At 43.3% G+C, this 15,100-nt stretch overlaps 1 protein-coding gene across 1 annotated transcript in view; it reads right to left on the reverse strand.

Moving 5' to 3' along the window:
- LOC106837800 (butyrophilin subfamily 3 member A3-like) overlaps window positions 1-15,100 on the reverse strand; it is a 64,221-nt gene that overhangs the window by 22,432 nt on the left and 26,689 nt on the right. Inside the window, exons 10-12 of the mRNA XM_070515476.1 lie at window positions 9,657-9,749; window positions 6,760-6,780; window positions 6,644-6,670 (exon numbers count right to left, since the gene is read on the reverse strand). Coding sequence (XP_070371577.1) covers window positions 6,644-6,670; window positions 6,760-6,780; window positions 9,657-9,749 — 141 coding nt within the window. The remainder of the gene's footprint in view (window positions 1-6,643; window positions 6,671-6,759; window positions 6,781-9,656; window positions 9,750-15,100) is intronic.

Below are 15,100 nucleotides of genomic sequence, written 5' to 3' on the forward strand. Positions count from 1 at the left end.
TGAGAAGGACCCTCCTAGATCTGCCTCTCATATTAAGTCTTCCCCCTTCATTCTCTATCCCTTTGTTTAGTTAGTTTCCTTCATGGCTTAGCATAAACACTTAGTAAATATATATTGCATAAATGAGGCCGTAACAAGAGAAAAACAATACATTACAAAGGACTATCTGAATCAGAGCAATGCAGGGAGAGTAGATGATGGAGTTGAAGACGACTTAGAAGGAAGAACTGACAGGATTGACTAGCTGATTAGAATACAGTGATAAGGAAAGAGGGCTCCTGCATGATTGAAGTTCTTTCTTGGGCAATTGTGTAGACAATGATATCATAATACAAATACCAGAGAAGGAAAAAAACTAAGTGTAAGTTGGAGGAGTTGGGAGAATATTGAATTTAACTTGGTCTGAGCTGCCGTGGGACAATCCAGATAGAGAAATTTTAGGGTTCTGGTGGAAATGGAACTTTGGAAAGACATTGAGATATGAATGTGGGAGTACTCCACATGTAGGATTCTCAAGGTGTAATGTAGAGTGACACGTGTATTTCACTACAGAGTGACAAGTGGATCCAAGAATCCCTGGGGAACATGTACATTTAGCAGACAGACAGGGAAGAAGTATCAGCATCTCTTGAGTCAGAATTAATCAGTTGAGTGACCTTGAACAAGTTACTTGAAATTACTGGGCCTTCTTCATGTTAAGGATAAGGAATCAGAGTAGATCTATTCCAAATTTGGAATGTGGGACCAGATTCCCTGAGTTTTTGTCTTAGTGTCACCACCTCCTGGATGTATGATTTAGTGCAAGGTTTTTACTCTTTTTGTGGATTAATTTACTCCATTGTACATGGACATCATAATGGCACCTACTTCTTACGGCTGATGTGAGGATTACTAAATAAGAGAATATACATAAAGCACTCAGACCTGTGCTTGGGCATGGTGGTAGCTGCTCAATAAATGTTGGCTATTAAAAATGACAATTTACAAGATTTAACTTAGACCTCCTTTCTAGTGTTCTTCATGGGGGAACAAATTATGAGGTGGTCTCTCTGCTCTGAGGAGAGAGGGGCTCAGGTGAACAGGGTTGCCAGGTCTCCTCTAAGATGCACATAACATACTTGAGACTGAATGTCATTTAAATGGAGGCTTTCTAGTTGTATCCTTAGGTTTTTGGTAATGAAAATGTTGAGGAGTAGAAAAATCCAAGAAAAAAAGTGTGTGGGGAGGGCTTTAAGAAGGAGAAAGATAGAAATAAGCCTAAACTGCTGGAAAGAAAAAGGTGAAGATGCTCAACTGGGATGAGGTAGCACTTGGTCATGATGCTGTGTGGATCTTCTCCGGGTCTCCGTCCATCGCCCACCAAACCAGGCCACTATTTGGAGCTGGAAGATGGAGAAAGAACACTAAGATCTTTTTTTAAGGAGTCCTCTGCCTGAGACCATAGTAATGAGACAGCCATTCACCAGCATAGGAGCAGGCTTTTCTCCGCTCTTCAACAGGAAAAGGAGAGATGAGCACTCCCTTGCAACAGCCAGACATTTCTTAGCCTTTTCTGTGCCCTGGTTGCCTTCCCATCCCCTCCTTGGTGCCTGCTTCACTCATGTCCAGGACTTGTCTGGCTGTGTCTCCTCAGCTTCTTCACAAGGATGTGTCCAGAGAGAAGGAGGCCAGAGGAAATGGACTCTTCTATTTAACCTTCCTGGTTTCTGACCATGGGTTTGGACTCTATTGGGAGCTCTTTACTCAACTCTTCTCATTTCCTAAATTAGAAGGATTTGTGCTTCAGTATCTGAAAAACACCAACATACGAAAACTCATGTGAAGGCTGTCATTACATGGGACACAGCCCTAGACACAGGACAGAACTATGCTATATTTACCCTTCTCTTTTTTTCAGTGATCGCGATCCACTCATTTCTCTGGTCAGGAACTCGATTCCATCTTCTCTTTTATCTTTTCCAAGACCTAGTGCAGTGTCCTGCATGCAGTAAGTGTGGCCAACTGCCTGGAAATGTGTCTCTTTTATTCATTTAGCCTCAGTGGGAAGCATCTATTTCTCATGCTTAATATGTCACCTCTTGCTGCCATTAGGAACTCTCAGGAACAAAGATGGTTTTTATAGCTTTATTTGGGGAGCTGCTCATGTGTTTTAGGAACTATGGTTTTATGGCTACTAGCTCACATTTTTTTCCTCTATCTCCATACATTGTTATCCATGACTCATTAGCCACAAAATCCAGAGCCAGTAATTAACTACTCAATTTTTCTTCATCTGTAGTGTGGTGATAAAATCAACATTTGCTTCTTAAGTTATCTGGGGAGGACTTAGAATAGCACTCATGCATATGAACCCTCCATGAATGTCATTGTCCTCCATTTTGAAATGATCATTCATGACCCTTGCACTTGACTCCCAAATCTACCTCCCCAAGAGACAGCATCATCAGGTGGGTGTCATAGGGTTGGATTTTTAGCCATAAGGTGAAGGGGAACCTCTGAAAATTTCAGGATGAGAAAATGTATACTTTGAAAATAGCAGTAGGGCAGGTTAAGAGGGAGGTGGGAGGCAGGGGCACCATTTGCATTGTATGCTCTGGAATGATGCCTCCTGGGATTGCACAATGTAGCTTGTCCTTTTTTGGTGAGCCAGATGGAAGAGGCAGGGAGACCAAGTAGAAAGCTGCTGTAATACTCCAGGGAAAAAATGACAAGAGCTTGAAGCAAGTCCGTTGCCTTGGGGTCAGAAAAGAGAGTAGTAGATTTGATTACTACTATTAATAATAGCTAATACTTATATAGAAACTGTTATGAGCTTGGCATTGTGCTTAGGGCTTTACATGTATTAACAACACAACAGGTAGATCCTCTTACTTCTCACATTTTATACATGAGGAAGCTGAGGTCCAGGGAGGTGCAATAACTCACCAAAGGTCACACAAGTGCTTACTGGCCGAGCTGGGACTTGAGTTTAGGCAGGCTGGCTCCAGAGTCTGTGTTCTAACCACTAAGCTGCGCTACTTTAAAGGAAGTGCAATTAATAGGACTTCACTGTTAGTCAGATGAGTAGATGAGAGAGAGTGAGAGGAGTTGAAAATGACAATCAGATGGTGTCACTCACTCAGATAAAGAGGGAGGACAGGGTTGGTGGGAGTTTAGTTTTGGTTACACTGAAAGTGAAATGCCTTCATGGCCTCTAATTGGAGGTGTCTAGTGGGCACTGGGCTCAGGGCATGGGTGGGGTTAAAGCCAGAAATTCTGGGGCTGGTGGTGGAGGGGTGGTAAGCTTACAGGGTAGAGCCCTGGAAATGGATTGGCTTCTGCAGGGAATGTGTGTAGTATGAAAACAGAGCCCAGCACTGAAGCTTGAGGAATATTAGCAGTTATGGAGCAAGAGGAGCAAGAATTCTGAGAAGGAGCTCCCCTGGAGTAGAGAAAGGACCAGGAGGGGATCCTGGGAATTGATGAAGCCAAATTAAGGAGGAAGACCTACTCAGGGAGGTCCATGAAGAAAGGATAGAGAAATGCATAAGTGACTGGGAGGCCGTTAGTGACTGGCAGGAACAATTTATATGGTGTGGTAGAGGAGAGATCAGTCATCACAGCATATAAGTGGAGGCCGTTCGTGTGTTCTTTTTGCTCGTAACTTGCTTGTGTGGAAGTAGATCCCTGGGGAGAAGTGAGGAGAAGCATATTGCCCAGGGAAGAGGGAAGGAAGGAGCTGGTAGAGATGGAAGAAGCTTGTATTCATTCTAGCCTGTTGTGTGGCTGAAGAATCCAGCCCTGATCACTTCCACTTCACCCCTAGGTATTAGCCATTCTCTTCTCTCAAACGGATCCTTGCGGCACCTCCTGGCTGGCTTTCAGGTTTCCATCTTGCCATCTCTCCCCATAGTGTGGTTTCAGTTTAGCATCTGAAGTAACTTCTTAAAACACTAGCCAGATCCAGTCCATCTTCTGCTCAAAACTTGTCAGTAGCTCCCTTCTCACAGACAAAGCCAAGGCCAGATGATAGTGATCAAGACCAAATCCCTCTGACACTGTCCCCTCCAATTCTCCTGGTCACTGCCTGTCCTCTAGCCACACCAGCCTCTTTCTACTCTTCACACAGGCCCCACATGCTTCTGCTTCTGGACTTAGGCGATGCTGTTCTTTCTACTTGAAATGTTCTTCCCCCGGGTAGTCCTGTGACTTGGCCCCCTACATCATCACCACCCTATTTTAAATTGCAACTTCTGATGCCATATTCCTTACTCCAATTTATTTATCTCCTCAGCACTTATCATCACGTGCCACACCATATATTTTACCATTTATTTAGTTTTATGTCTGTCTCCCTCCACTAGACAGGAGAGATGTATGCAGTTGACAAATGCAGAATTTCTGTTTTGTTCACTTCTGTGCCCCAGGCACCTAGAATAGTAACTGGCATGTATTTAGTGCTCATGGATCTTTATTGAGTTAATGAATGAATGGGCTGAATAGAGAAGCCCTGAGGGAAGCTGGAGAGTGAGGGTCCAAGATGATGGTGAAGAAATAGCCTCAGATGGGGGAAAGGACATGTGCTCTGTTGAAATCAGAGCAAACAGATCAGGAAGGTCAGGTGCAAGTGGTGGGGCAGGAAGTTTTGGACCTCCTTATTCTATCTTCTCTCTGAGGTGGGGAGTTGCATCACCATCAGAGCTGTGGGGAAAGGATGTGGTGATGAGGATAATGGCTAAAGTTCGCTGATCACAGCCATGTGCTACATCCTTACTGGGTGCTCTCCACACCTTATCTCATTACCGAACATTGATCCGAGTGGTGGGTATAATTAATTCAATTTCTAGGTGAGGATAATAGAGTTTCAGAGAGGTGAGGTTACCTTTTTTCCTTTTTCCCAGGAGATAGGATAAACAGGAGCTTGCAAGGGTGTTGAACAGGCAGACGAAATGGACACAGCGGTGTGAAACTAAGTGATGCATTTGGGGCACTGCAGGTAGTGTGGTCAGGCCAGTGCAGGGCAGCACATGGCAGGGCCTGTCCAAGGATGGAGCAGACACAGGGAAACTGGATCACTGAGTGCCTATAATGCAAGGATAATACATCCAGGGATTGGACTTTATCTTTTAGGGTATTGTTTCTTCAGTTGAGTTATAAAAGAAACTTTCTTAGACAAAAACTAATTTCTAGAATCCATCTGAAAACATATCTTCAACCACTGAGAGAGCCACTTTGAAACTGTAGCACTGAAAGTTAAAATCTGACAGTAGGGAGTTCATTTGTCACTGATGTGATTATAAATATATCAGCGAGCCTAGCAACTGGAACCACTCAGAGATAATTGATTAAAGGAAGTTATCCAGGTGATACAGAGTCTGCTTACGTTGCGTTTGTTTAGATTAAAAATGACATTAAGGACCAGAAAGGCGGTGTAGTGTTGTGGTTAAGTTCACGTGCTTCACTTCAGCCGTCCAGTGTTCACAGATTGGATCCCAGGTGTAGACCTAGCACCATTCATAGGCCACGCTGTGGTGGCGTCCCACATAATGTAGAGGAAGATTAGCACAGATGTTGGCTCAGGGACAATCCTCCTCAAACACACATATATGAAAATGACATTAAGACCATTTTTCAAAAATTTTTGAAAATTATTTTAGAATTTACAAATCTCCAAATTATCCCCCACTCCCCTAACACTACAGAAGGCAATGAGAAGTCACAGGAGGTTTGGGAACTTAGAGAAATGTAACTCGATGTCTGTTTTAGGAAGTTTACTCTGAAACTCTAGACTGTGATCAATACTGTAATAACTTTGTGGGGGTTTTTAGATTCTATTTTTTGGTGAGGAAGATTGTCTCTGAGCTAACATCCATTGCCAATCTTCATTTTCCTGAGGAAGATCTGCCTTGAGCTAACATCTCTGCCCATCTTCCTCTATTTTGTATGTGGGACGCTGGCACAGCATGGATTGATGAGTGATGTGCAAGTCTGGGCCCAGGATCTGAACCCGCAAACCCTGGGCTGCTGAAATGGAGCATATGAACCCAACCATACCCAGCTGGCTGACCTCTGTAACAAATATTAAAGAGCAATATGTTGCTTATTATGGCTGTTTTCCAGATTTCTTTTCTGTTTCCTGATATTTATTTAAACTAAAAGCCTTAAGAGTTAAAAGACAGCAGTATCTCTCGGAGGAAGGGAAACAGAAACCAAAGAGTTACAGTGGTTTGTTGGTGTCAACTGTGAAGAGAAGGGCTATGGGAAACTGAGTCCCAGGCATCTGTGATAACAGAATAGAGAAAAATTGGGAGGTATTGTCTATGCTGAGAAGGAATCCTGGACTAAGCAGTAGAAAGGACTTTCTCTGAGGGGTTAGGAGAGAAAGGAGCCCACCTGGGTGGGTGGGGGCAGCCTTGAGGAATCAAGGGTGCACAGGAGGAAGAGAAGGTGGACAGGAAAGGACATGGAGTTCAGTTTTGGACGCAGGCTTTAAAACCCTTTGGGACATCCATGAGGTGTGACCAAGAGATGTTGGGATAATATGGGTTAAGTCCAGATTGTGTAGGAGTGAACAAGGCCTCGAGGGAAAGAGTAAAAATAAATGAACCTGTTAAATGATTCAGATTAAGTCTTAGGTTAAAAACATAAATTCCAATTTACTCACCATCCACTTTCTTGCCTTTTCTCCAGCCTCAAGTAGAACAAAAAAAACTCATGACATAACTGGCACATGAGAAGGTCTTAAATAGTACACAGAGATGAAGTAAGCACAGAACTTACTGAGTTCTCTTTGGAGTTTCTCTGCAAAAGGAGGAGAAGTTAATCAGTACCATCCATAGCAAAGGAGGCAGGTCTACTGGGCAAAAGGGTCTCTAGGAGACTCCTTCCTGGATTAGGTGCAGTGAGTACTGGTAGCTGTCCCAGAACTAGGAAGACTAGGGCACAGTCAGGGTCACAGGTGGGGAAGGAAATGGAGCAGAATTGTTGGTGTTGAATGATGAAACACTACATGAAAAATCTCAATGAAAACTTCTGCTGATGTTCTTGATCCTTGTCCTCTCCCTTACCTCTGTACAACCCCGTCTTCCACAATCTTCTTTGGACCTCACTGTCTTGGTCTTCTGATTGCTTTACCTTTGGTCTGGCATTCTCACTCTTTCTTCCAGAGAAGTTTCCAGATGAACCCCATTGCATCCACCAGGAGAAGATCCAGAAGAAGGAAGAGTGAAGTGTGAGCTTCTGCCCAAGGAAAGTCCTTGAGGAATATTGTTCCTCAGCTGGAATTGCTGAGCACTATTCCTGCAGAGAAAAGCAGGAAAGGGCCAAAGACAGTGTGGCACTTTGGCGCACAGAGGATGCTTCAAGGACTCTCCAAGATTCCTGGTCCAGCCCAATGCCACGGAGGGACATGGATGGGACAGTTACTCCTGCCTTACCCTATTTTCTCCCACTGGATGGTGACAAAGCCAAGAAATCTTGTGAGTCATTGTAGAAAACAAAAAATCAAAAATCCCTCTGGGAACTTAAATCAGGAAGCCACAAATAACCCCTGAAATATGAAACTGAGATCTGGAGGAATGGGTGGACACTGTTCCCTTTTCCTCAAATCATGGGAGGAAGAGTTTTTCACTGAAAATCATCTTGAACATGGGAGCCCCTCAAGTTACATTAAATTGTTAATTTTTGTCAGGGGAGGGACAACAGAATAAGAAGCCCTGAGGACTAGTCCCATCTCCTCTGCAAACTCCTCATGTAGCTTCTGTCAAGTCATCCAAAGTCCCTCTCTCTTAATTTTCTACCTATAAAACAGAGAGTTTGATCATGTTACCTGTGCTATTGACTGTGCTATTGACAGCGAGAAAACTGTGAGAAGAGAACTTGACCATTTAGATGAACTTTTATGCATGTATTTCTTGTGAATTCTCCTCTGCACTCAGTAGACAATGGTCATTTTGTAAGCATCCCATAAATACTGCTAAGTTGAAAAAATGAGAGTGTAAATCTTTTGTTTGCCTCTCAGAAAAAGGATTACACATGATGAGAAAGCCTTTTCAAGTGTTGCAAAATCAGTGAAATATCCTATGTATAGAAAAAGTAAATTAACAAATTAAAAACTACCCTTACAGCCAGAACAGAGTCATAAATGGACAGAAATGCAACAATCTAGGGCCAATGCATACCTAACCTGCTTTATTTTGTCCCTAACATCATGTTGTAATCAATTTATATTTCTCTTTATTTATTATCCGTCTCCCTGCTCTTGAATGTAAGCTTCACAGGGGCAGAAATTTTTGTTTGCTTTGTCTTCTGCTGGATTCCCAAAACCTAAAACAGAAGGTAAGTAGGATTGCCAAATATAATACATTGTATTTATATTTGCTAAATGAGGCAATCTTAAGCACAGAGGACTCTTGGTAAATATTAGTGGAATGAATGAATACTGTTTTCCACTTGGAGCTTGAATTTGGAAATAGACAAGCCAAGCAAAGCTCAGGCAAAGGGAACAAGATGAGCGGGGTTGAGGTTATAAGCAGAGACCCCTGTCTATTTGCTGTGAGACAGACACTGTGCTGAGTGCAGAGGTTGGGTAGGAGGAGTAAAGAAAAGAATCAGAGAGAGCCCTTCCTTCAAGGAGCCCTCTGACCTCACACTCACACCCTCCTGTCTCCTTCAACCACACCCATCTGGCAATCTCCCCACAGCCTTTTCTCAGATACTCACATTTCCCTGCTCCTCTGACTGACTCAGTCTTTGGATCACTTTGATTCAGGCTCTGGGCTGGGCCAGGGCTTCAGTCAGGACCCTCCTCTGCCTCCAGTATCTCAAAGTGGAATACTGTCAGAGGCAGGGGAGTGTGCAGGGGTTGGATATTGCTATTAGTAGGGCTCTCCTGAGGACTTCATGTAGATTTGTGTCTGGCCTGGGTGCCACATGTCCATGCCTGCCCCCAGTGCTGAAACAGATGATGACAGGGAATCACATATCGTCCTTCTTTCAATAGCCACAGCTCAGCACAGAATAACTGAGGCTAAGCAGGCTAAATCCCAGGTATCTTTTCCTGCCCGAGGAGGGGATTTCTGATGACACAGGATACCCCTTCCTCAGAACTTCCTTCCATGATCACAGATGCTGTGACTGCATATAGGCTGGCTCCATGTATAACCAAGGATGCAGCCACAGCTGGGATGACCCCTCCCTTGGCATCTCTCCACTGCATTTGGGGCTGAGTAAACCAGCTGGTCAACATACACTCCAGATGGATCCCTCCATCCTCATAACCCTTCATTTCAATGAGAAGATCAGAACCCAGTGCTTCGGAAGGACAAATGAGCCTGAATTCTTTGGAGCCTCCTGTATGGATGAGAATCTCAACAGAGATCAGTGGCAGACTCACATTAGACTATTCAAGGGTGGTTTCATTAAGGAGCTGTTTCCAAAAGCATGGTGATGCTGAGGGGAAAACTACGTGGGATAGAGTAATACTCCACAGCCAAGAACAGTGGAACTGTTACCACCCACCCAAAAGCCCAAAGGCAAGTGGAGAGGAAGCCATTTCAAAGACCTAAAAGAAGAGAGTGCTGTAGAGAGGGCTTTCTTGAGAGGAGCTGTGATCCTCAAGAAGGGAATGCAGCCAGCTAGAAGTGATTCTGCAAGGGGAAAGCCAGGGGGATACGTACCTTGACCCCTCTCTCCTCTCTCCTTCCATGCATCTTCTGCTATGTCTCCCCAGTGACCAAATCCAGGCAGAAGCCACAGGGCAAGAGAGAACCCTGGGGACAAAAAGAAAAACAACCTAGACTCTGTGTTCTCCTGTTGAAAATAGGCAATTTCACGGAACATCAACATCAGACAAGGGCTCTTTGTCACTGTGATGAGTCAAGACAAAAACAAGACCAATTAACAATCATGCTTGAATAACAAGAAAGACAAGAACACAGTCCAAACTACAGTCACATTCAAACATTTCCCTATTCTGGCTATGAGTGACTACTGCTCCTTGACCAATTACAGCTTTAGCCTCATTCTAGTCCTCCTCCTAGTTAAGGCTTATTGATGCCCAGCCATAGCATCACAACCCCCCAACCTTCCTGACAGCATCCAATACAGAGCAAAGCCACACTTCTGTAAACCCTCCCCTAACTCCCCTAACAAAAGTCCACATTCTACACCATGCTTCTCTAACACCCCCTTACTGTGACAGCCCATGTTTTCCACATGGTGTACATTCTCCTTCCTTGCAAAAACTAATAAACACAAATTGGTCAATACCAGGTGTGTTCCTGGAGGTCTTTGTTTGGAGAACATTGGCAGCACAGATGCTGTCCTACAGGACAGCCTCCCAGGGCCCACAACAGTGTGCACTGGAGGGGCCACAGAAGCGATCTGAAACACAACTGAACCCAAACAACTGCATGCCATCTCTGAAAAGATATTTCCTTATCCTTCATATCCCCGACCACCTACTTCCCTGCAAAGACACTGGTGGCCAGCATGAGGGCATTCACCCCAGGGCCCACTCAGGGTGAAATACAGTCACTAGTGTGGTGATTCGTGATCCTCCTCTACCAAAATGTCTCCTTGGGAGTCGTTTAACCTTTGGGTTCTAACACGGAAAATCACCCAGAAAAATATGTAATGTTAAATGTATGTACATTTAACATAAATGTTATGTTTGTGGTGTTATATGTATGTATACTAGCCATACATAGCCTCAGGAAATCCTCGGCTCTACTGTCCAAAGATGGTCAGAATCTTTCCCTTTTCCACACTTCCCCTGCTAGATCAGGTCAAAGCCTCCACCACCACACTCTGATTAATGCAGGACCATCCTCTCTGAGTCCCCTGATTCCACCTGTGTCAACTCTAGTCCATGCTCAACATAATGGTCAGAACGTTCCTTGAATCACATCACATCACTCCTCTGCTCAGCACCTTTCAGTAGCCCCTAGTTCACTCAGAGTAGATGCTGAAGTCCTCACCACGGCCCACATGGCCCTCTGGGACCTGTACGTCTCACTTCTCCCCTATTCTCCTCATCTGCTACAACCCCACTTCCCTTCTTGCTGACCCTTGAACAGGCCGGCACAGAGAGCCTCAGCCCTGTCTCTTCCATCTCCCTGGAACCTTCTCCCACAGATATCCACAAGACTCACTCCATTACCTCCTTCAAGTCTTTCATCTAAAGTCAGTTCCTCCATGAGACCTTCTCTGACCAAAGGATTATGGCAAACTGCTCCAATCCCCCTGGGCCTGCTCTCTTTTCCCCAATGAATTTTCACTATCCAACATATCCTGTGTTTATTGTCTGCCTCCACCTGCTCAAATGGAAGCTCCAAAAAGCAAGAATATGGGTCTACTTTGTTAACTGCTGTGCAACAAAACTTTACAACATGAAACCCTCAGTAAATATTTGTTGAATGAGAGAATGCATGAGGGAGTAACATATTATCCTATCAATACTTACTAGCATTTTAAATTGGTTTAGATGATCATATTAATTGGTTGTCATCCAACAGGAGGGGAAGTGGAGAGTTGTGAAGACAAGCATCTGCCTTGTTAATGATGTGCTCTTTTGGTCTGTCTTAGAGAAAGAGCCCACTTTCCTGTGATTCCACTGGGACTTGCCCATACTAATGTATTTATTACTATTTTTTGATGAAGTTGTTTCATGTAGCCAGCATGCCCTGGATATGCACATAAGAGTGTTACAACTCAATGTGCCTCAACACACTTGTTTACAATTGTCCTTCGGAGGAGAAACATCCCTGGGGAGGAAATTATTCCTTTCCTATCTTCCCTTGTCCAGATGTTCACCAATATTTCTTGGAAGATACTCCCTGGGCTCACCAGCAATGGATAAGTTCCCTGATCTTAGTCTTTCCATTGCTAGAGAAGTGCTTTTAGAAGCAGAGATATAAGAGGGGCATTTGCAAAGAAGGGACAAATATGTCAAGCTAGGAGCACACAGCAGCCCAACAAACCTCATGCCTCTACAAACTACTGAGGTTCTCTAGCTCAGAGGAAAGGCTCCTGCAACTCCCAACTCCCTGCCCAGAGCTCACAACCGTATCTTGGCTCAGAAAAACACCTCCACCATCTTTTAGGCATAGTCTGAGGAATGACTGTGAACCTTTCTGATAATGGAAAGTGGGGCTTTTGACAGCTGGCAAGGCTTGATTCTAGCCGGAGTTCTAGCTTGGCTTCCATCCTAACCACCTCAGAATTGGCTGCATACCTAGACAGTGGCGAGCCTGAGAGCAGGCCTAGGTGGATTACTCAGAGATGAGACTGAGAACTCTGGACCTAACCCCTCCCTTCTCCCTTGGTCTTCTTCCATCATGTATCCTCTCCTTCCATGAAGATGTCAGGTACAATGGAGAGCCGATAAATGACATAAGGGTGTGCCCATCAGAGAAGCTACACTGTGGACTCCTGTATGCCCGAACCCATGGCCATCAGTAAGTTCAAATCACACACCCATGAGACTTTGGTTAAGATTCAGGCAGTTTCCTGGCAGAGGCTCTGGCGTCAGTCAGAGCCTAAACCCATCACTTAGTCACAAGGTTAGTGAATGGGAAACCTAGGAATGAGACCAAGTCTCACTCATTTTACTTTCGTTCATTCAACAAACATTTAGAGAGTACTCACTATGTGCCATACCCAGTATGTGTTATGTGTAGGAACAAAAAGTGTGTGTGGACTAGGTAATGACACTCTGATTCACAAGCTTTGTGATCTTGGTGATGTGCCACAAACTATTTGAACTCCAGTCACTGATGAAAGAAGGTGAAATATGAACTTCAGAACGTGCATAATTGACAGAACAATTCCACTTCCAGATATCTAGTCCAGCAAAGTGCTTGCATGGGTCCAGAGAAAAGCATGTGTAAGGATGACACTGCAGCATTATTTTTAAAGCCCAAAAATAGATAAACAGCCTAATTGGCCAGCAGTAGGAGACTGGTTAGTTAGATAATGGCTCATCTCAATGAAGGAATTCAATATGGCAGTTGAGACTAGTTTACAGTCAGATAACCCAGATACTCAACACATATTAAGGGAACAAAAAGCACATTGCAGAACAATACTGATGATTCTATTAAAAATCACAAACAAAGCTATAAATTTGTACATACATGTTTGTAGATATGTGTAATCGCTTTAAGAGAGGTCTAAAAGGGTACATGCTACGTTGAGTTTTGGGGGATTGAGTAAAAGATACTTTTGTCCTTTGTGCCCTCTACTTTGAAAGTCATTTGAACGATATAAATTTGAAAAATTTTCATGTTTAACTTGACAATTAAAAATTGCTACAAGTAATTACAGCGACTGCAACATATTAGTTGTTCAGAAAATACCAACTCCTCCAAAACAAACCAGCGTGAGGCCCCAGTCATAGTACCTGTAAGTTCGGGAACTGCCGGGGGACAAGGGAGCAGAAGTCTGAGCAGCCGACACTCCTGCAGACCCTTGTCTGAAACCTGGGCACAACCTGAGACAAAATACTGCCTTTCAGTACATCCTCTGCCTTTCAATTTCTTTGTTGTCCTCAGGTGGAGATTATGGTTAAACCTATTTTTAAGGAGATTTATTGTTTTTTGCTCCCAATTATAGACAATCTTAAAATAGAGAAAAATATAATAGAATAAAATTTAAATAAGCAGTGATGGTAATCCTATACCTCACTTCATGGGAATGTACTTACTTCTGGAAGTGTTTTGGCCATATATATCAAACCTCTTGGAAAGCTTTCATCCTATGATCTAAAAATATTATGTGTAGGAATTACTCTTAAAGAAAAGAAATTAGGTGCTAAGACAATGGTTTATGTTTAAAGCTGTTGATCATCATAAAATCTTCAATAGCAAAGTCTAGATACAATTTAAATATCCAAAGTGGGTCCAATTTTGTTACAATTATAGTAAAAAACTCTTTATTAAACACATCTTTCCCAATGACTGTACCGAAATCCCTTTATGATTGGACAATGTGCTGTTTATCCATCCTCCAACTGTAGATATGTATATGTAAGTTGTATATGTAGGTTGGTTAAGTGTTTTTATGTGACAAATAATTCTGTAATGAACATCCTTACATATAAATCTTTAAGCACCTCTTTTTAGAATCTCTTAGGATACATTCCCAGAGATGACCAGGAGAGATTGTAAGAGTCCTTTACTCCTTTCTGACCACAGTAAGTTCCTAAGAGAATGCAGTTGGCAAGTTTCTTTATTCAGGTTGTCTCCCTCCCACCAAATTTCCCAATGCAGGTCCTTACCTTTTACACTGCCCCCTGCCCCCACCACCCATTCCCTCACCACAAACATAAGCACCAAAACCCTTTCTCTGTGTGAGGACTTCCCTGTACCCATTCTCAGCTTTTTAGCCTCTCTCCTTCCAGGGCCTGTGGCACTGGCTTTTACCAACTTCCCCCACTTACCCCCTGGCATTTCCATCTGAAGACCACAGCCGACAGAATGAAGGGAATCAGTAGTTCTCCATTATAGCTACCATTGGCTCTCAAAGAAAGGGAAAAGAAGCAAAGGCTACTCACTGTGAGAAATAGTAACAGAGTCTTTCTTTGGGAGAATTAGTTTTTTGATTGTCTCAGCGGGGGCAGTTGCTGGGAGACACCAGTGGGGAAGGATAGAATGAAAACTGAAACTATATTGGATTGTACACAAAGAAGAAAACCTCCAGCCTTCATGCCTACACTATTTGCGTCTCTCTGTGTTTACTCGTTTGAATCATTCATGTGTATGTTTGTGTATAATCAGTATTTCATTATATAAACCTATTTTGTGACTTTTATATCATAAAAGATTTATCAGCAGAGCTAAGCGGAAAAAATACAAGATTTTAATGTGTGAGGAGAAGAAGATGTGCATTAATTAAAATGTTTCCGTGGCTGTTTGCTAACATCTGTGTAGATGGGCAGATGGAGGAAGACATCTTTTACAACAGAACCAAATGGAAGTATGAATGGAAAGAAAACTAGACCTACTCTACCTTTTCAGTACCTCTCAAACTCAAGTCTCAGATCCATGACCACATCATCTAATTTTCAGGTTTCCAGAGGCAATGCTACCAGTCACTGATGGACATCTCTTACATTTTCAGA

The sequence above is a fragment of the Equus asinus genome, chromosome 8 (assembly GCF_041296235.1).
Source record: "Equus asinus isolate D_3611 breed Donkey chromosome 8, EquAss-T2T_v2, whole genome shotgun sequence".
NCBI lineage: Eukaryota > Metazoa > Chordata > Mammalia > Perissodactyla > Equidae > Equus > Equus asinus.